Source organism: Neopelma chrysocephalum, unplaced genomic scaffold, assembly GCF_003984885.1.
Source record: "Neopelma chrysocephalum unplaced genomic scaffold, ASM398488v2 Primary Assembly neopelma1_97390, whole genome shotgun sequence".
In the NCBI taxonomy this organism is placed as follows: Eukaryota; Metazoa; Chordata; class Aves; order Passeriformes; family Pipridae; genus Neopelma; species Neopelma chrysocephalum.
Genome location: NW_020926031.1, coordinates 5691819 through 5712932, shown reverse-complemented (window position 1 = coordinate 5712932; position 21114 = coordinate 5691819). Strand labels below are relative to the sequence as shown.

The 21114-nt window shown below is 37.5% G+C and overlaps 1 protein-coding gene across 3 annotated transcripts in view; it reads right to left on the bottom strand.

Moving 5' to 3' along the window:
* The window catches only part of ERCC6 (ERCC excision repair 6, chromatin remodeling factor), a 47780-nt gene extending 28167 nt beyond the window's left edge, over positions 1-19613 (bottom strand). The window contains exons 1-6 of one of the 3 annotated variants that reach the window (XM_027672217.1): positions 19480-19613; positions 18172-18605; positions 15631-15751; positions 13294-13402; positions 10766-11492; positions 2124-2249 (exon numbers count right to left, since the gene is read on the bottom strand). In XM_027672217.1, the coding sequence (XP_027528018.1) occupies positions 2124-2249; positions 10766-11492; positions 13294-13402; positions 15631-15751; positions 18172-18602 (1514 nt within the window). In that variant the 5' untranslated portion in view covers positions 18603-18605; positions 19480-19613. Of the gene's footprint in view, positions 1-2123; positions 2250-10765; positions 11493-13293; positions 13403-15630; positions 15752-18171; positions 19455-19479 lie in introns of those variants that run through there. The other 2 variants (XM_027672218.1, XM_027672216.1) reach the window with 2 other exon arrangements.
* Between the last annotated feature and the right edge of the window lie 1501 nt (positions 19614-21114).

Here is a 21114-nt window from a genome sequence, read left to right as displayed (position 1 = left end):
TTCTGTCTTTCACCTTCCTTCTCCTGAGAAAGTTTCACATTAGAGAATTAGGTTTGTGAAAAATCCTGCTCCAAATGATCTAAACATGTAAAAGATGCAGGTCCTTTCTTTGTATAATCATGCATAATCATCTTTTATATAAACATGCAAATATGCAAAAGTTAAAGGAAACCTCTCCTTCAATTTTTTGTACTTATATGGAAAGATAATCAATTATCTTCAAATCTTATACTTTTGTTCCCCCTTTTTTTTAAATTCCAAAAATACTGTGGAAGTAAAATAAAAGTGCTGGTCTTCCAAAATAGTTATATTTAGACTGTTTTTCACATGAGCAATCATGTTGTGATGCATTCCTTAAAATTCATCACAGTAGCTACCATAGTTTAGCTGCATTGTTGTGGAGACAAAATTGCATTTCAGATATATCAGGGAAATCACATACTGAAGGCAAATAATGATGAAACCTGTCTTCTTTTTATACGGACAGCATTCTCTCAGGCTAAGTGCAGACAGTATATAAGGCAATGTTTGCAAGTCTGTTTGGTTTTGCTTCACAGCAGTACCAGTGTTATTCCTGCTGAATGTTCATCAAAGCAGACAAGTATAGAGGGAAGAAACAGATCGTCCACTTTAACAGACTCGCCAAAGGACTATTTCTAGCATGAGCTAACTTTGTATAATTTAACTATACAAGAAGATCACTCACAGTACATGCTGTGTATGTCCTCAGGTCAATATACTTCCATGTTTTGTATGAAACTTGCTCAGAACTCAACAGTTTAATGCCTATTGACCATGGGCTTTCCTACACTGGAGATATCAGCATTTAAGTTACAAGTCAGACGAATCATTCAACTCCATTGATCTTCCTAACCACTTAAGAGGTTTTGCCAACTGACTCATGCTTGCAGGGATACCCTTCATTAGTGAGGCTTGCATCTCTATGATTAATTTTTAGTGTCTGCTTTATTTTATTTCCCTTTGGGTTGCTCAGACCACACATCCATCCTCAAGATGAATACTTCTGCAGTACCTTTGCATAAACAACTGGAGACCACATATTGGCTCTGGATGGTCCCAGCAATCAAGTCATTAATTCAATTCCATTTCAGAGCTAGTGCTTTCCTTCCAAGGACTACAGAACAACAGTAATAATTTCTTTGAGGTCAAGACTAAGTGGCTCTGTTGGAAGGGATACCAAACATGCCCATTATAAACCAGGGCTTTCTACCACAACAATAAGATTTTAGAGAGCTTGCTTTTTTTCCTGCTGTGTGAAATGTTGTCAACAAACCTGAATTCAAGTCCATCATGCATGAAATGTAAGAGAGATTATGAATGAAGATAACTGGTCAGCTGCTAGCTTGTTTGGGCTGCCTTTTGTAAATAGCTTTTTGAGATGAACTTGAAAGCATCACTGGGCACCATGTCTCAAAAAACTGAAACAGGAAGGAGTTATGTCCAAATCTGTAATCCAGCATTAAATAACTAAAGAATGAGTTATATGAGTCCTTACTAAAGGAATTAAGAGTTCACTCTATATTTTAAAACATTACCTTGTTCAATACTATTTTATAATATGAATTACAAGTAGTTACTTTGAGTAGACTTTGAGTAGTTATTTAAAGAAAAAGTTGTATGTATTTTTTACTGGCATAAAATTTCACACACTCCACACAGCCACAGAAATACCATATTTCTTGTTCTTATTTATCACATCTTGACAGCATATTATGTTTGAAGTAATTCTACAACTCCACACCTGAATTAAGAGCAAGTATGTATCACTAAAAGAAAGCATTTAAAAAATAGACAAGGAGAGCTTCTCAATTCATAGTTTAGCTAATATCCACCCCCAATATTCACATCAGCCAGTTTTCATCTGTATTATTTTGTAACTGCATTTTGTGCTCTCAATAAATTAATTTCTTTGAAGTTCAATCCTGGAACCTTTTTTAAAGAAAGAATCCCACTGAAACAACTGAAGTTAAAGTTGAGGAATCGTTGACTGAAGTAAAAGTTACAGCAAAGGGCATCTGGAATTCACCATGACTATTAATTAGTACCAATATTAATAACAGCATACACCAGCATAATATTAACATAAAGTACACAATACATACTTAAATAGCTTTTTGAAGAGAAATCCTGGTACTTTGAAACCCTCTTCAAATTCCACATCACTTTCTTCAGAAAGTTCCTCAGCTGTTTGATGTTCTTTGTCCTTCAAACGTTCTTTTTGCCACTTCCTGGAATGACACAAAGAGTCAACATTCAATTATAACACGGAAAAGAAAGTGTATGAAAATGACACAGAATTTTCAATCAGGCAAAAATCCAAAAAGAACACATGCTCTGATGTAATGATTTAAAACAGTAATCTTTTGGAGGATCAAATTATGCAAGTAAATGCTCAGAATACCTCATATATTCAAAGGTGCATTTAGTTACTATTTAGTTACAGGCCTTCAGAGTTTTATAGCTTGTTACAATGTTCTATAAACAGAAATACTAATATAACAGAATCAACACCTAACACCTTCAAAAAATTTGGCTACCTTAAATTCCTAAATCTCTCCAACAATATCAATATTTCAGCACAGCTCCAGTTTCTGAATGACAAACATTATAGGTGAGTGAACAGTCCGTTTCTCTGCTGGTAACATGCTACCGTTCACCCACTAGACAAACTGCTTCTTGTTAACTCAGGTTGCCTCTGTAGCAGCAAAACAAAAATGGCAGCATAATGGGTGAACAGAGTTCATAAAAAACCAAAACAAACCCCCCAGCCCCCTTCCCCAAAACACATTCCATATTCTGGGAAGAAGGATTTCTGAACTATTTAAAACTGTGAGAAAAATAAGATTTACCTTTTTTTTTCATTTTTAAAGTTATTTAATCTGATTTTTCTGTAAAGCTCTGCATTGCTTTTAAGCATTTGAAGTCAAACTGCATCTAGAGGTTGATATGTAAACAGTATTTTATTTCCAGCCTTGGTACACACAATCCAGTGTACTTTAAGCTTATGTGTTGATTGCTGTATGTTTTCAAAGCTACTATACCAATTCCATCCACGTCAGGAAAAAGAAGCATAATCATAAAAATGCTAGTTAACTTCTGTCCCAAAGTTGAAAATATCATCAGCTATGGAAACTTGTATGTTTTAACTATGTAAGCAGTTCTTGGGGACAACTTAACCAATTCTGCCTGTCTTCCTAAGGACATTACACTGCATTCGCTGGTATGAAATCAGGTGAAAACACTAAAAAAGAGTCTCTTCTTGCTGTTGGGTTATTCAAAATCATCTTCCCCCGCACTGACAAACTCATTACAAGACAAGCTCAGGCTGTGTTTTTCCCAGTGGCAGCATTAATAGATTTTCTCATGTCTTCCCAACCACTTACTTCAGTTAAACTTGTTGAAACTTCCACATAAAGGTTTCTGCATATCTGGCAAATTTGTTTAAAGAAACTTGGATTAGAAACAAGAGAGCAGGGAAGAAGTTCAACGCTTCATATACAAGCAACACAATCAGACACCCTTTCTCATAAAAGAAAGCTAATTATGGGAGGTTCTAGACTGGCTTTTCAGCAGTACATTTTGAAAAAATACTTAAAAGTTCACCTTTGTGGAACCAGCCACAAACTTAGTATTGTTTTATTAACTGAAAATAAACACCACACCAAATAGACACAAGATACAATAAACTGCCAAGACAGCTTGCACTGAAAAACTAAGACAACACTGCTAAACAGGCTTAAAGGGCCAGTTTCATTGAAGTATATTTTGATCTCAAGTCAGGAAATCTTCAGATGCAAAAATAATGGTGAAGAGGAAAAAACAGCAGTTGCTGGGAAAAAAATAAGATGGACAAAGATAGTCTTCAGTTTGCTGATTAAAACTGATGAACTGCTAATGTTTATTACTGGATTGTTCTTATTCATTATATGAAATCATATATCCAGTTAAGTAGTAAAAAAGAACTTACTAATAATATATAAAGCATCAATGCTTTCCCCTTCTATTTACCTATCCTAAAAAAGAATGGAAATCTCTGTCTTAGACTAGCAATCTGTTAAATGTTTGACTTAGAAAAATAGCATTCATGCTCTGGAGTCTAACAGGCAGATATGACACATTCTAGAGGCATGGCATAAAAATGCTTCTATTTTTCTTCAGACCTACAATGTTATGCTATCAGGCACAGAGAGTCAATTATTATTCTGAGTTCCAGAAAAAGATCAACAACTCAAATTGACAAATGTTGATAGTCATTGCTTCAGACTGTGTCACTACTGGAACTGAGACATGTTAGAAATTGATTATTTTATCTGAGTAGGTTATGACAGGACTTAAACCAAGGAAGGAAACTGCTACTTATCACACTAAAATCAAAACAACTACAGATTACAAAGCTTCCAAAGAGACATCTAGGTAAACAATCCATGCTAAACCGAAGCAGAGCAATAATTTGTACAAGGGTTTGCTTCTAATTCTATACTTCAACGTGAATCACCACTAGCCAGCACTGGATCGTCAGCATCCCCTGGGAAGAAGCAGATTGCCCTCTAGTGTGCATTAGAAAAAGTGATCCAGAAACAACCAAGAGGAAGCGGTCTGACATCAGCTCGAAGGTGTCCAGAAATTTAGGCACTCAGTGTAACTACTACATTTTCTGTAAGAAGTGTGACCGATGTTGGGATTTCTCCTAAAATTATTAGATACCTAGAAAATACATACATCTAGAACTTGAACTAATAAAACCCGTACTTAATTTTACTAAAGTTTACTTTTCACACACTGTCTCCATTATTTCATTGAAGTGTGTAATTACTCCAGCTGTAGCATTGAAGGCTCTCGTACTACATCTCCTCCAAATGTCAGGAGGTTTTTTTGCGCTTGATTACCAGTTCAAAGAAAAAGCAGCAACTTGTTATTACTACAAACTTTCACAGTTTGAAGAAGCTATTCTGTTTCTGAAAGGCTATGAACTTCATGTAACACATAGCATTAAGATATTCTACATTAAAACTTGATTATTTTCTTTAAAAAAGTGTGACTATCTAAATGGCTGAAGCAATGGGAGGACAAAACTATTTGCTAGACTAGATCAGTCACAGTTGGTCAATCTGATCTTGTACCTTTCCCTGGAAGTCAAACACTGGAGGGAGAAACAGCAGTAGCTCATCTTCAAAGTAGCTACACGTACCTTAGTGACCATTTGGTCGATATGTTCCTTATGCACCTCAGTTAAACATCATTAGTGTGCTTAAACAATCAGAAAATACAGGTTTTACTATATCACCAAGGTCTCTTGAAAATAGAAGCATGACCTTTAAGAAATCTATCTTATGTTGTCCATGGTCAATGCCATAAATACAATTTTATCCTGAAAGTGAAGTATGAAAGCCATATATCATACAATTAAATTTTTTCTTAATATAAGACTGTATTCAGATACTAAGCCCATTTCCTACTTACTGCAATACCCTAGAAAGAAATTCTGCACCCAAAACAGTAATGAGCTCATTTAAAAAAATACAGTCAGGAACCAAGCTGAGTATTTAATATAGTTTACATTTGTGAAGCATAATATGTTTTATATTTTATACAGTTAAGAATCCCTTACAGATTATTCTAATTTGCTAAATTGAAGCATTCAGTATTACTTTTTTGATCTAACTTTTTATGGTCTATATGGGTGGATTTAATTGGTACGTCCTAACAGATGAAATACATGCAGTTAGTACCATGATTCTCCATAAGTAAATTAAGACTGATGTACACAATTACACACTTGAGCTTAGAATGAAAGGTGTACTCAGCAAGTGAGATAAAATATATCTTCATTTGTGTCTTGGCTTTGTCATTCTAAAGAGCAGTTGGGAAGCTCTAAGAAAGTATCTTTCAGGAAAGGTAATATTTAAACCTTTTTTAATTTATAACTCTGAAACATCAAGAGATTCAGTGACTCAGATGCATCAAAGAAAGCTAGCACATGAAAACTGATCTTTGAAACCCAACTTACTTCAAAACAAATTTTAACTTTTTTGTTTGATTCCTTGGATCAACTGCTTTGTATACTGATAGCCACAATTTCCATCTACTCAGCTGCTTGGACATCACTTGGTGAACATGAAAAGAAGTACCTTTCCTAGCCTTGCCTTTGAGCACTTGACAGCAATAGAAGTCAAACAACTCTACTCCACAAACTATACAGAATGCACAGGAAAACATAGATATGGCACTTATCTCCCTTAAGATGACATGTAATTGCTTGCTTGAAGCAGCAGTCTTGAAGCAACATACTGACCATTATGGGAACAGTGTCCATAATACTGCTAATTTTTGTTTTGACCCCAAGCTGTTACCTTATGCAGATACTGTATTACTGATGCCAATAATTTAACATAGTAACTACATATAAGCAGCAAAAATTACCTTTTTATACTTTTGCTTGGCATTTAAGACATGCAAAGGAAAACTGTGAGCAATATTAAAAAAGAAATTTCTTGTTAATTTGTAATTTCTACATCTGCTAAGCTTGGGAATAATGCAAGAAAACCATACAGCAGTTTTCTTATTGAGAAAAAAAAAACAGACAAAAAAAGTTTATCTCCCATGCATTTAATATGCATATAAGGTTACTTTTCTTTTGGGATTCTAGGCAAAAAGCTGAAAACAGGCTCATTTTCACTCTTTTCCATAGTCTTCAAAGAAACTGGCTCTGCCATGACCTGATGTGCTGGTCTTTGATGGATTAATTTTCTTCACAGTTGCTAGTATGTGGCTGTGTTTTGGATTTGTGCTGAAAATGGTTGATAATATAGAGATGTTTCTGTTATTGCTGAGCAGGATTTGCACAGAGCCAAGGCCTTTACTTTTTGTACTGCCACACTGGTGAGGAGGCTGGGGGTGTGTGGGAGGCTGGGAGGAGACACAGCTGAGACAGGAGACCCAAACTGACCTAGGGGGTATTCCTGACCATACGGCATCATGCTCAGTATATAAAATGGGGGGGAAGAAGGAGGAAGAAGTTTGGAGTGACAGCATTTGTCTTCCCAAGAAACTGCTACGTGATGGGACTCTGCTCTCCTGGAGATGGCTGAACACCTGCCTGCCCATGGGAAGCACTGAATTAATTCCTCATGATGCTTTGGTTGTGTGTGCAGCTTCTGCTTTCCCTATTAAATTGTCTCTATCTCAATCCACAAGTTTTCTTGCTTTTACCCTAAGGATTCTCCCCCGATCCCACTGCTGGGTGGGTGGGGCTTGGTTGCTGGCACAGGTTAAACCATGACACCTGCCCATTCCACCTGACCAGACAGGAAGCTACAGGTCTAGATCCCATAGCTCCAATTTTGAACACTTTTAGACCAAGATGGCCACTGTCAAGTATGACAAAAGACACATTGGTAAGATACCTGCTGATAGGGATAAGTCTCTGAGACATTCAGCAGCAACCCAGAGAATGCTTACCTAAGCCTCTGGGTTCAGCTGGTAATGTATGAAGGACAGCTGGCAATGACAATTTCACTGAATCTTAAACTTACTTTATAGGTGCTTGACAGTATCCTGCTTATTTATCTTACTCTCCATAACCCTGATGTTCCTTACTACTGTTCACTATTATATCAAGTTATAGTTATAGCAAGATTCACCTTAGACATTGACCTTTCAGAACAGAAGATTTTTTTTCACCTACATGTCTGCACAGCAACATGGCTCTAGTAACAGTAACTAAGAGAAGAGCAAGACCCACACAAGGAAAAAAAATGAAATTACTGAGAGCCTGAGCTGAATTCTATATAACTAACTTTTAGTTTTTTGTGTTCCACTGATCATATCTTGCTTTAAATGACTAGGCCAACCACTGCAAGTAGCCTTTAGAAGGAAAGGGTTGGGTACTCTCCTGCCTGATGTTTACTGCAGATAACAGCTTCTGTTCTGACAGCAGTCTCTTTTTCCAGAGATGCTCTGCAGTTGCACAGTTAGCTCATTATCATGCTTCAACAACATCAATGTAGTTTCCCCTTGACACAGACCAATCTCTTGAAGTCCCATCTCTGAAAAGTTTTAATGTTAAGGAAACTCATTTTCAATCTCTAAGAGTATAGGACTGCATTCATCACCAAGCACAAGACTAGATGTTCACAAGAATAAAGTAATCCTAAAGGGTTTTCCTCTGCCTCTCTCACGGGTAAAATATACCATAATCTCACCCATTCGTTTGCATTCAAAAGTAAAACTGACATGAAACAAGATATAAACATAAGAAAATGACAGCATTTCTGTAGCATTCTTAATATGTTTCTTAATTCACTACATTTTATTTTCTCGTGGCATTTCCCATAATGAAGATTACCTGGGGATGTCAGCATAAAAACATCAATGTGGACAGCTGCAGCTTAACAGCCACAATAACTGTAGCTATGAAATTTTTAAGAGATGTAGTGTTTTGGTAGCAATTACAGTTATTGATATTTCTAAAATTCATTTAGGCTTTTATTGTAACTTCAGTAACCAAAAGAAATGTAGTCTATGATATGACTTTGCTAAGGATAAATTGTCACAATCTTAACGTTATTAAAAAACGTTTTTGAATGAATTTAAACTGTGAGTCATATTAAAACTTTCAATCAAAATAAATTACTCTTGATGAAAACACTGAATTAAAAATGATTTAATATTGGTCTAATTTAAATGTGAAGAATACAGTTTTATTCAGTAAAACAGTAAATATTTTACCGATAAGAACAATTAATTTTTGTTAATGCATCCAACAGAAAACATATTTCTTTTTGACCCTTTGGATATTGTTCAGATTAGCCTCTTGCTGAAATTTCTATTCAAGACCAATAAACTATGTTTTAACTTTGAAGGGTAACATCCTGGGATTGCAAACCTATTGCCTTATATCAGGTGCTGATCTGCCTTGATAACCTGGGATGTCGAAGTGAAGTTGGGCCCTTTCTTTGGGAGGTTTTCTACAATCTCAGTACCTCTGCGACCAGAAGATACCCCTTCCTCCACAGCAACCCAGGCTCTCACTCCAGAAGCGATGGTGATTATACCTCTACTTCTTGATTCCTTCTCTGATACAGCTTTATTTAAATACATAAGATTTTATATTTCCATAGAAATCTAAAATTGGAGCCTCCGAAGCATTAATCAAGTTTTTATGCCAGGCTTTATCTCTACATCAATCACCCTTCACTGACAGACCTAATATATATTCTTCCTTCTGCTCTGGAACATCTGTTCTCAAGTTCCATGGTTTTCTAGAGGACTATATAACTACTTGAAGGGCATTCATGAAAGGTAATTAATTGAAAGTAAACATGCTATCAACAAGCTCAAGTTTACTATATGAAGCTCAACCCTTATACTAGAAAAGAAACATGCCAGTCGTTAGAGAACAATTAAAGCAACCATTTTAGTGATCTTGATCTTTTGACTCCCAGTGTGTCCAGAAGAGTCTCGTAACTTCACTGGTATGTTTAGTTAGCATTTTAACAGCTTAACAAATTACATGTCATTTCATTACCCCTTCGAAATGTTTTCCATTGAGTTGTGAAAAATGGAAACATTGCTCAGTCTTATTTTTAGGGGCTCAACTGCTATGCTATCAGTAGAGAAAACATCTCAACCACACCCTGTAGCTTCCCAGAGACCACCAACACATAGGTTATACAAATTTCATAAGTCACAGCTTAGTACAAGGTGCTTCAGCTGCTGTTTTTGAAAAGAACTTGTTCTTAGCTTGGAACAAGTATTTTCCCACCTGGCACACTAGATTCTCCTTACAAATGTTATTTAGTTTACAATCTTAGATCATTGTAGCAACAGAAAACATCACTATTGACACCACTGTCACCATCTCTATAGATGAGGAAGCTTTTACCCTCACTCTCATCAAGAACAGAGAGGAAAATCACTGTCAAACAGAGCAGCTTGTTTTAGACTTGACTAACAGCAGTATAAATGTCCAGTCTTAATTACTTATGACTTCTAACATAAGTTATGCAAGCAATATCATGTGCTATTGATTAAATAAGATATTGCCATTTCCAGTACAAATGTTTTTACAAGTTTAAATTCAAAAGATTCTTTTCATACTGATTTTCAAATAAACTTGTTAGCCACATAAACTATAAATAAATGCCTCAGATTTAAATAAAGTAACAGATTCTACAGAAATAGTATGTAACTGTAATTTATTCAAATTATTTCTTCTTCACTAGCAGTTAATTATATAAAGCTGAAAACTAAGCATTCCACCCCATCCCAAACCAAAGATTTCTCTCTCAGTGGAAAAGCGACATCCCTCTGAAGAGGGAGGGCACTGTCCGCACAGTAATTTCACCTATCAAGCAGATGTTAATTTTTTTTTTTTTTTTGGAAAGGTGGGTATATGATCTACAAAGGCAGCACTTAAGTACAAAGTTGGCAAGTAATACCTTTTTTAATATATACTTAATTTTTGGTATATTCACAGTTCTCCAAACAAACACACCAATACTCAAATAGCTTATTACCGAAGGACCTATAACAATCAGCAAAATCTAACAGCAATGTTCTTATTAATAGAAGAACTTAATAAGTAATTAATAGGTATGTCTGATTCCTTCTGGAAGTCTATGTTCCTTCCAACTGCCGGATTTCCCTTACACTGCTAGGAAGTGCACTGAAGTATTACAGACATTGCCCTTTGCATGTTCAACATAGTTTATTAATATTACTAATATAAATGTCTAGGACTAACCTTAGTCTCTGTTTATAATAGTCCACATCTCCATCATCTCTCCACCTTCTTACTCTGTGCTTCCCTGGTGTATGCTCTTCTTCCTCAGAGCTTGGAACAAAGTTAGCATCATGTTCAGCTTCTTTTAAAACCTTCTTCACCAAACGTTTTCTTTTTCTTGATAAATTCTTAAGTTCATAATCAGAATCATTCTCAGCAACAGAAGACGCCTGCTCTTCCTCCTCTTCTGCTGCTTCTGGATCAAAGAGTTCCTCATCAGGTACGTACTCGGACTCCCCACTATCATCCTCCTGGTCATGCCTGAACTTCTTGGTCTCAGGATACTTCTTTTCCTTTGGAATCCTGGCCTTTGACTGAATCTGAAGGGCACGCTTCTGAAGTTGTCTCATGTGTTTTTTTAAGCGCTTATCTGTTTTTGACAGGGCTTTACCAGTTTTTTCCTTTGTAGTAGTTGTGGGAGCTATACATGGAACACTTTTGGCTTGTGCTTTCTTCTTTGCTCCTTTGCGACGGGATAACTTCTTTCTTTCAGATGACAGCTTAGCTTGGTCAGCTAAGTACTTCTCAAAATCAGATGTTTCATTCAGTCGTAATTGTCGTGTCTTCCTCTCTGGCTTCTGAGGTATTTTAGTTCCAAACGGAGTCATCTGACCAGTACGAATAAGTTCTTCCCACTCTGTTTCCTGAGCAGGCATAAGCATACTACCAAGACATGATGGACCAGGTTCTACAACAAAAATCAGAACATACAGCGTGCCTTTAACACCTTCTGTATAACTAAAACACAGGAACGAGGGCGGTTAGCTCAGTTTTTATATACAACTTAAATTCCAAATTATCATCACACATAATACTTGAAGTTAAAAAATGGCAAAACCCAACGGAACAGACGGCCAAAAAAGCCAAGACTTTTACTTCAATCTACTTGTCAAACTTCACACAGGAAATATTATACATACTATTAAAATGCAAATACTTCTGAAACAATACACAACAGCAAGAACTACGATTAAAATTACAATCCCTGATGGCACATGAACTCTAATGTGCCACCTATGCTGTCAATTCCACACGTCACCATGTTCAGTGCAAGAAACCAGTGTTCCCATATGCAGCAACATTGCCCATTTCCATTTTATTACTGATTTTTCAGTCCTACTCATAAGCTTGAGATCTGACATTTTGATTACCACACCAGAATAGACACAAATCTTACAAAACACACAGACTGTCCTAACACATGCTTCAGAAAAATCCCAAAACCCAAATCAATAAATCAAAAAACCCAAAGTCTGTCTTCTTATCCTACAATACTAATATTAGCATGATGACTTTAAGAGTCAGATTGGCTGCACAGCATTTTGCCATAAAAGAGCACTTCAGTTACACTGCGCATACAGCTACTCCACACAAACTATAACCGGTGTCTGAAACCTAAGAGGAAGAAAAGCTCTTGAATTCAGGAAACTGAAGGGGAATCCTGGCCTGAAATCTATTATTGGGGTCTAAAACTTCAAAATAACTGTATCAGAATTGCCAGCCTAGCATGCTACTGATTATGGTCCCATTTAAAGCACTGTATCTATCATATGTTTAATGAGCAATGACGACGCATGAAACTTCTCCACCTCCACCCCCTCCTACTGGAACTGCTCTATTCCATTTCTTCTGTTGGGCTTCACTCATTTCCTAGTTACATTTCAACAGACTGGGTGCCTGAGTTTTGCTGCATGAATCCATTCAAAGAAAAAGGATTAAAGGTGCTTTTCCACTGAGAAAAGTTTACTAGGGTTTTGTTGAATCAGGAGAGAAGCATGAGCTCTGTGAGATCTGGAATCCACTCCAGCCATATTTGCATGGGATGAATAGCACAAAATTTTCTCCTCTGCAAACAATAATATAACCCAAAGGTTATGCACTGATGTCAGTGGGATCCTAACTTGCCCTGCAGAATATTGCAGATTAGTGACTGTGGCCAAGACACAGCTAAACCGGAGTTACAAAATCCAAGCTCAGTTTGCAGACAGCAGTGAGAAAGAACTCCTACAAAAACACAGAGAACATATATCCTGCTCTGGAAGAAATTTTATTTTTAATTTAAAAAAAATCACATTGCAGCCTGCAAAAGAGATGTACGTCCCCCTTCCATTTCTAGTGATACTTCCCAACAGTAAGAAAAAACAATTTTGTTAATGCTGATTGATAGCATCCAGCATCTAAAATGTAATTCAAGCATGATGTTAGTCATCTTTATCAAATTAGCTGTGAAAAAAATGTTAGGATTTCCAATTTATTAAGCCCAATACTCTAATGTGCCTCAGTCATCCCTACTCAGCTGAAGGCAGATTAACATTCATTTTTTAAAACTTCCCAGATGAATATGCCAAGATCTGCAAGTCTGCAGGTGCAGAGAATAAGTGTTCTTAACTCCCTCTTTGAAAGCCAGGCACTGAAATTTATCTCATTACTGGCAAAAGTCTTACAAACTAGCTTCAAACAAAAAAAAGGCAGCCTTCTCCCATACATACCTTCATCTTCCTCCAATTCAATCTCATTTGCTTCATCAACAAACTCTGTTAAACCAAGAATTCCTTGGAGACGCTTTTGTTTTGCTTTTATCTTCTTCAGCTGTTGCTCCTTCAATGAGAATTAGATATGTAATTTAATTTTTAATCTGGTTCATAAGCTTGCTATCCTTTTAAGCATGACTTAAATTATTACATTTGTAGTATTCTCAACCAGTATCTCACATTCAAATGTTTACAGTATTGCACTTGAAACAAAAAAAAAAGTGCAAAAAAGTGTCACAATACCTGTAGGGCTTCAACTCACAGAAGACACACAATTTTGTGGGTATGATCATCTTACCATATGTGTACAGTAAGATCAGACTGTTCGCACACACAAATTTCATGTGCACATCACGCATTTTTATGTACATGTCTTAAGGGCTTTTTATGAATGTCTTGATTCTAGTGAAGGAAGCCCATCAAGCAGATTGCTGAGATTAAGAGAGAACACCAAAAGTTTTGTTCATGATTGCAAGATTGGGTTAATGGTTACTATGATTACTAAGCCACAAAAGTCCAGCTGTAAGATTTACTTATCAGGAGTGGTTACAGCTAATTTAACGGCAAAAACTAAAAAGTCAAATGACTTCAAAAAAAAATCAATGTTACAGATGCTATAAGAAGTACAGTTTATTACTTCTATGAAAATAATTCATAGCTAGCTCTTCTGTTACACCTTTTATCCGATTGTAATATCCTCAACTGTCTATTTACTGGTGATGTTATGATTCCTGGTGTTGCAAAACATTCCAACCAGTAAAACAAAGACATGGGCAATGTAACCTTCCACATTTGTAATTCCATTTTCTGGAAATACTTCAGTATTTCAGGGAGGCACATGCTTCAGTAAAAATAAAGTTCAAGTCAAAACGAGCAATTTTACTTTTCTTTTTGATGAAGAACTGTTCACTAGCCTGCTCCTGTCTTCATGTAGCACTTTTCAAACCACAAAGGGTAAGTGTATTCATGTGTGGTACAATGTACTACCTCCTGTGTATGCACTATTATCCTTGCTACCAGAGTACTTTGTATTATAAAACATGTCCTGTATGTCTGCTCTGAGGAAACAGCTGTCTTGTACCAGTCCTTAATTTCCCATTTGTCTCAATAACAGAAGTCTTCTCTAGCAATTTTTAAAAATACTACAAAAGGAAGAGTACTAAAAAGCACTTCTCCACGCAAAAGTAGCTCAAGACCAGTGCCTGCCTCCAAGCAGCCTCCAAAAACACTCCTCAGGTTATTAGGAGCACTTTTATGGATTATAGCTTTCAGATGGAAATTTTTTCTTACACTTCAAAGATGGTTAACAATGAACTTGAAATGAGGTCTGAACTTACCCTGAAACTAACACTTGTGTAAATCACTTCAAGCAATATGAAAACAAGCAAATACAATCAGTCTTTATTTGTAAGTCTGGTTTAATGCATTTCTTCCTACTACTTCTATCTACTTGTTCCTACTCCTGTGCCACAGTTCACCGTCTTAATTGGCTGAATTATGAGCACGCTGTCATCCAAGTTGCTGAAATTATAAAGGCTAAAAAACAAACAAGCAAATGAGTCAGTGGCAAATTGCCTGAGACTGTCCTGTCTGAGGGCAAAGGACAGTAAATTTCACAATTAGGTTTATCATTAGAGAAAGTTGAAGGTGAATTTCCAGCAGACAGTGAGCTGATCAAGGTGCTATATTCCTGATCAGCAGAAGTTTCCCTTTTCTCAAAACTCCTTCCTACTCACAGCTGTAGAGGTCTATTGCTTACACTGTCCTGATGCCTGCTACATTGCTCTGCAGCTCCTTTCACCTACTACTCCAGCAGGAAAAAGCTGGAGCAGTTTCTGACAAATGGATGAGTTAAAGAGGCTCACAGAAAAGAATGATGTGTACTGATACAAGATACAGACCATGAAAGAAGATTAAGGAAAAGAACATAGGGAATGAAACCATGAGAGCTGAGATTTAGGTCAACTACACTAACAATGCTCTGCTAATTCTCCAAACACTGCTGGGATTTTTTTTTTTTAAATTAATGCAAATTCATCTTCTGAGCAGGTCCTGGACCTTCGGGTTTAGACTTGTTCCAAAACTTAGAATAAAAAAGAATTCAGCTCTCACTTGCATATCTTTAAATATAATTATTTGTATGTTTGGTAGAAAATGAAACCATTTCAAAGGGAAGGAACAGCAACTGTAGATTAACTCTGAACTATATAATTCAGAATTATATCACAAAATCCAAACCTTAAGACAAAGTACAAACTAAGTATTGTTAGCAGGAAATTAATGTAATCCAATTACCTTGTTATATTTTTGCCGTTTTACAGAATCTAGTTTTCTGCTAATATTTTTGTTGTCAGCAGCTTGAGGTGAAATTTCCTCAATTATTTTATTTATTTGTCTCAGAGATGTTGAACATGATCTGAAAAAACAATAAGATTGCAATGTACTAGTAACCTCTAGAAAGAAAACTAGCACAAGCTTCATTCAGACAATTCAGAAATTCCAGGAGATTTAAGGTAAGGTGTAAAAAGGTCTACAGGTAAGTTTCTGAATAAGCATATTATATTCAAACAACACTGGAAATACTAAACACTTTAAAAACTTTGTACACCATAGAATATTTTTAAACTAAATTTTGCTAATAGTAAAATTCCAAAGGAAAGGAAGCTGAACAACCACTGTAATGTTTAGCACTCAAAAGTTACAAGTCTGACAATGATGATAAGCAAACGAGAGTGGTTGTTTTTATTATTCAAGGTAAACAAAACACAAAAAAATCTAAATGGGAAACCCCATGTTTTCATATTCTAAAATGGTTTTAATCGTTTGATGCCAATATATAAGGAAGCTTATATTTTTTACCTTTACAGTTTCTTTTACACCAAAAGTAGATTGCAAGATAGAAATGCAATTTCAGGAAGACAGACTAGCTCAAAGAATTAGCAGCACATCAACATTAAACTTCCCTTATGCACTACATTTTTCATGCTTCCATATACAATATGAAATTCAAGTTGAACCACATGCTATAACCTAATATCATGTTTCAGATGCTGAGTTCATTTGTAAGGAAGAAGGCACTGCCATCAGAAGCAAGAAATCCAGGCTTGTTGATTCAAATAGCAGAATATTTCATAAGGATACACGAATTAGCATCTCAAACCATTATTAAAAAGTCAAAGAAAACTCTTCACAACACCTGCAGAACAGCCATTATTCCCCTGATATGCAACTGCTCCTCAGTTGTTAGGGAGGAAATTGTTGGGCCACAATTATCTCCAGCTCTAATGTGGATTCTACCTATGAGATACATTTTACCAGCTCTCCAGCTATCACTGCCACCTTCAACACTTTTGAACCACCTCATCCCCTTTTTCACTCTTTAGTTCTGCTGCTTTGAAGTACACCATCCTCTTGCACATCTCCTAACTTTTGGCCCTAGAGTCTCTTGACACATACCACTAACTGTCCTCTACCACAAAGCTTTAATTAACAGGACTCTGGAATCTGTGATTTAAAAAGGATTTAACTTCAAACAGTTTTGCTTAAATTTGTGTGTATATTACAGAATCATGCAGCTTCTACCATGAACTCTGTGCCAACTACTCAAAAACCACCCACCTCTTGCCTGATCTTTCCTCTAGTCATGGATTCACTGCGCTACAGGATTTTAAACAACTCTACCATGCTCTACTCATATGTCTTTTGTTTTGTTAGTCCCTCTGCTCAAAAAGTCAGCTATACCTGTTAATTTTCTCAAATATCAGCTTTCAGACTATCAGCTTTCAGACTCTCACATTACGTCTCATGCAGACAAGGTTCTACAAGTCTGCATAAACCATTTGTATTCCCTCACATAAATCTCATTTTACGAATTTCAGTGAAAGACAAAAACAGAGGGATAACAAAAATCAAGCATGCTTCTTAAAAGAAAAACGGGAAAATATAAACTAATTGACACTGCTGTGCACAACTCTTTAAACAACCACATAATCTAATTGTAATGGTTATGCTGCTCCATTCTTCGTCTCAACACCATCTTACTCATTATTTTCTTCTGCTCCATAACATCTGAAATTAGACTTCAGTTTTGCAAACTTATTTAATTTCACACTCCACGCCCAAACTGGAAAATTAATGAAGTGCATAATATTAGGCATAAGAGAGCTATGTGAGTTCACACAGGTAATTGAGGCCTACAGCACTTTTGAGCACTAAAATCCACCATTAATGCAAACAGCCAAAGATACACAGGTAGAATTATTTACCTGCAATAGTTCACATACTAACTCTACAATGAAATTAGAAAGGGAGATCAAAACTTAAAAGGTTAGTGTCTCCTATTCCTCAAAGTCTTCTACTATCAATACACCATGTTACTTAAGCATTTGATTCTTTTGATGTGTCATTAGGTACTTCTTACAAGCTTACAAGCACTTGTGAGGAGGTTGTTTTGGTTGTAGGACATTCATGAGATGGAGTTATCCAAATTACAGAAAGTACATAATCAGAAGTGAGGAAGTCTGAGTAAGAGTATAATGCAGTTCTCCCCTGCCCAGAAAACAGATATGAATCTTGGTAAGGTAGCAGACAAAACAGAAAAAGGAGATGTACTGTACTCTGCTGCCTTGATGCATGACTAGATTAGTCAAATAAGAGCAATGAAGCACTGTCTGATGTGAAAAATATCTTCTCCTTTTTTAAGAGTGACTCCAAAGAGTATAAGTGATCTAGAGCTTTCGAAACATCTTTTCTCTTCCAGATTATAAAAAAATGAGATACAGGGTCTCATCAGATGGTCAGTAACGGAAAGGAACAATAAGAAAGAACACCATTTACCTTAAGTCCTCCAGTACTGACTCATATTCTTTTGATGCATTAGCTATTTTTGCTGCTTTATTAGCTTCATTAATTGCATTATCTACTTGCTGAAGAACTCCTTGCTCCAATACATCCTGGTCATAGACATCAACTCCTAAATCTTTGAGCTCAGCAGCATGTGCACTACAGGAGACAGACTGAATCTGTTGCCTGTTGATCTGTAAAAGGGGATGTCCTCTTCTGGGCATCTCCAAAGGAACAGCCATAGAAGTGGAAGGCTGGCTGTCAGAGTTGGGAACTCTGACACTATTACCCATGTCATTGTCACAAATGCCATTTTCTTGTTCGATTCCCAATTCCTCATCTCTAAGCAGGCAATTATTGCTTGAAGTAGTAGCAGAGTCTTGTTCTTGGATACTGTCTGGCAAGGGGTTGTTGTCTGTTGGCATCCTCTGCTCAAAGGCAACAAAGAAAAAACACATGGTCACAAGAACATTCACACATACAAAGCTCCTCATCAAGACTGTGCCCAAATCAAAGTAAGCAAACCAATAAGCACATTTATGAGAAACTGGTGCTTCTAAACACCTGGTAGTTTACTCCTCCATAAGTCCTCCCCACAAAGGCATCTCCCCACCAACTTCCACAATCAAAAGAAAAGAGTGGCCTAAACCTCTTAGAGACAACTGTGCCTAACTCTTCTGGAAGATGTTGATATGAAAATAAATAAGACAACCTCTAAAAATTACTCTGCTTGCCAGACAGTGAACTCAGTCTTGTGTGTAAGTGGTCATGCTCTAGATGACTATGACATAACAAAAACATGCACAACTCAACATAACCAAATCTCAAAAATACAAGTTTCTGAAACAGGTTAAGACTTGGCAGTGAAAGCACTGATGAGAATAGCTGACTGTAAGCTTTAGTTTGACAATTCAGCTTTGAAGTGAAATATAAAGCACCTTAGTTCTTGGGAAATTAACGCTGGACAGACACACTCAGGCAAGCCCGAAGCTGGTATGGTTTGGCACCTCGAGAACAAAACTGTCACCTGAAAGGATGTATTTGTTGTCAAATTCGTGGAGAAACAAGTCCTATTAACTTGCAGGAAGGCACTAATAACTTCGTTGGGCTCCATCAGCAGCCTGTCCCGGCAGGGCAGCCCGCGGCCCTCAGTCCCCACCCCACGGTTCTCTCCCCTCCGCTCCGAACGCGCCCGCACCGCGCTTGGTACAGACACAACCGCACGCACCGGCCGTGCGCTCCGAGAGACCCCGAACCCCGTTACCGCACACAGCGCGGGGCCTCAGGCGCTGTTTCACCCACCTCTCCCTGCGGGCGAGCCCCCGGCTCGGGATAGGAACGCGAGGGGCTGCGGAGGCCGCCGCCTCCCCCCGGGCTGTGCAGGGACAGGGACGGGGCCAGGAGCGGGGGTGGCCGGGCCGGGCCCGCAGCTGCTCCGCACCGGGACGGCTCCGCGGCCGCGCGCGCGTCACTTCCGCAGCGGCAGGGGCGTGGCTGTGCGCGTGCGCGGAGGCGGCCCCGGCAGCGGAGGGCTCGGGTGGGTGTGATGTGCCAGTGGGAAGTTTGAGGATGTAGATTAGGGTATATAGGGAGAGAAGATAGCTTCTATTAGATTTTGGGCTTTGTCTTCTTTTCACCCTATTTGTACATATTGATGATCTTCCTTATTCTTTAGGTTCTGCAGACCCAGCTCTTTCCAGCCTTTCCTCATAGGGGAGATGGTCATGATCCAGTCCCTACTCATCTCAGTGGCCCTTTGCTGCACACCCTCTAGTAGCCCCACGTCTCTTGCACCGGGAAAGTCTCTCTAGACACTAGTTGTCTGACATTTCCTTGGCTATGTTCCTACAGCACACTGATGAAGCCCACATTGCTGTGGTAAAACACTGTTGATAAATCAACTATCCAGTGATTCAAGTATTTCAAACATCATTGAATTTTTTTTTTTTTTCAAAATTTGTGGCATACCCAACAGACCCACGGAGTCCTTACACACTTGCTCCAAGAGCAAGAGTTCTGTTACTTTTTCTCATAAGTGACCACCACTGACAGTTTTTATAAAATGCTGTGTCCTACCAAGTTCTCCATGTTGCCAGCTCTGTGTCAGATTATACAATTTCTTTTAATATCCACTGATGTGAGTATTAGTGGTTAATTCTCAAAATCATTGGTGGCTTTATTCTGAACTACAATTTCAGGTCCTTGACTGAAGATGTTCCTTTTCTTCCATCCCTTATTCCCTTCTTCTCACAGCATCTGAAGTCTCAGGAAAACACAGAATGGGTTCTCTATAAGACCAAGACCTGAAAGGTCATCAGGCAAATAAAGCAGTACTACATTGATAAACTCTTGTTTCTTTCCTCTGCCCAGAAATATCCTATTACTGCAAATATCCTTTACTTAATATTTAGTGACTACAATGAGGAGGCTTTTTTTTCATCTTCATTGCCATGTTCTCAGTAGAAGGAATGATGTTTTGTAATTGCTGAAACAATTTAAAATTTGTAGTGCAAAGTCTTTCAGCAGATTGAGAAAGCCAGCAACCAGAGGTCACTTAAGGACAGAGCAACATCAAGCTATTGTCAAAACTAAACCATGGTATGGAGGAGTAGGCTCAGTTTTTGAGGAACTGATTAATGAGGGTCAAAAGATAAGTTGTCCTGGAAGCAGAAAAGAAGAGCTTTGTATTGTTTGCTGGGAGAGGAGTTTTCAAACGAAGGGCTGATTCTTTCCTAAGCTCAGGAGGAAATTTTCCTATATATTAACAGACTTCTATGGATTAAGAGATTACTAGTGTGAGTGAGAGTCACTACTAAGACAGAAGAAGAGTTATAATCCAACACTGATCTCAGAGGTCTTTTCCAACCTAGTTGATTCTGTGATGTCAAAGCAGGTACTCACTAAATAAAACAGTTACACTGGGATCCTCATTGTGAC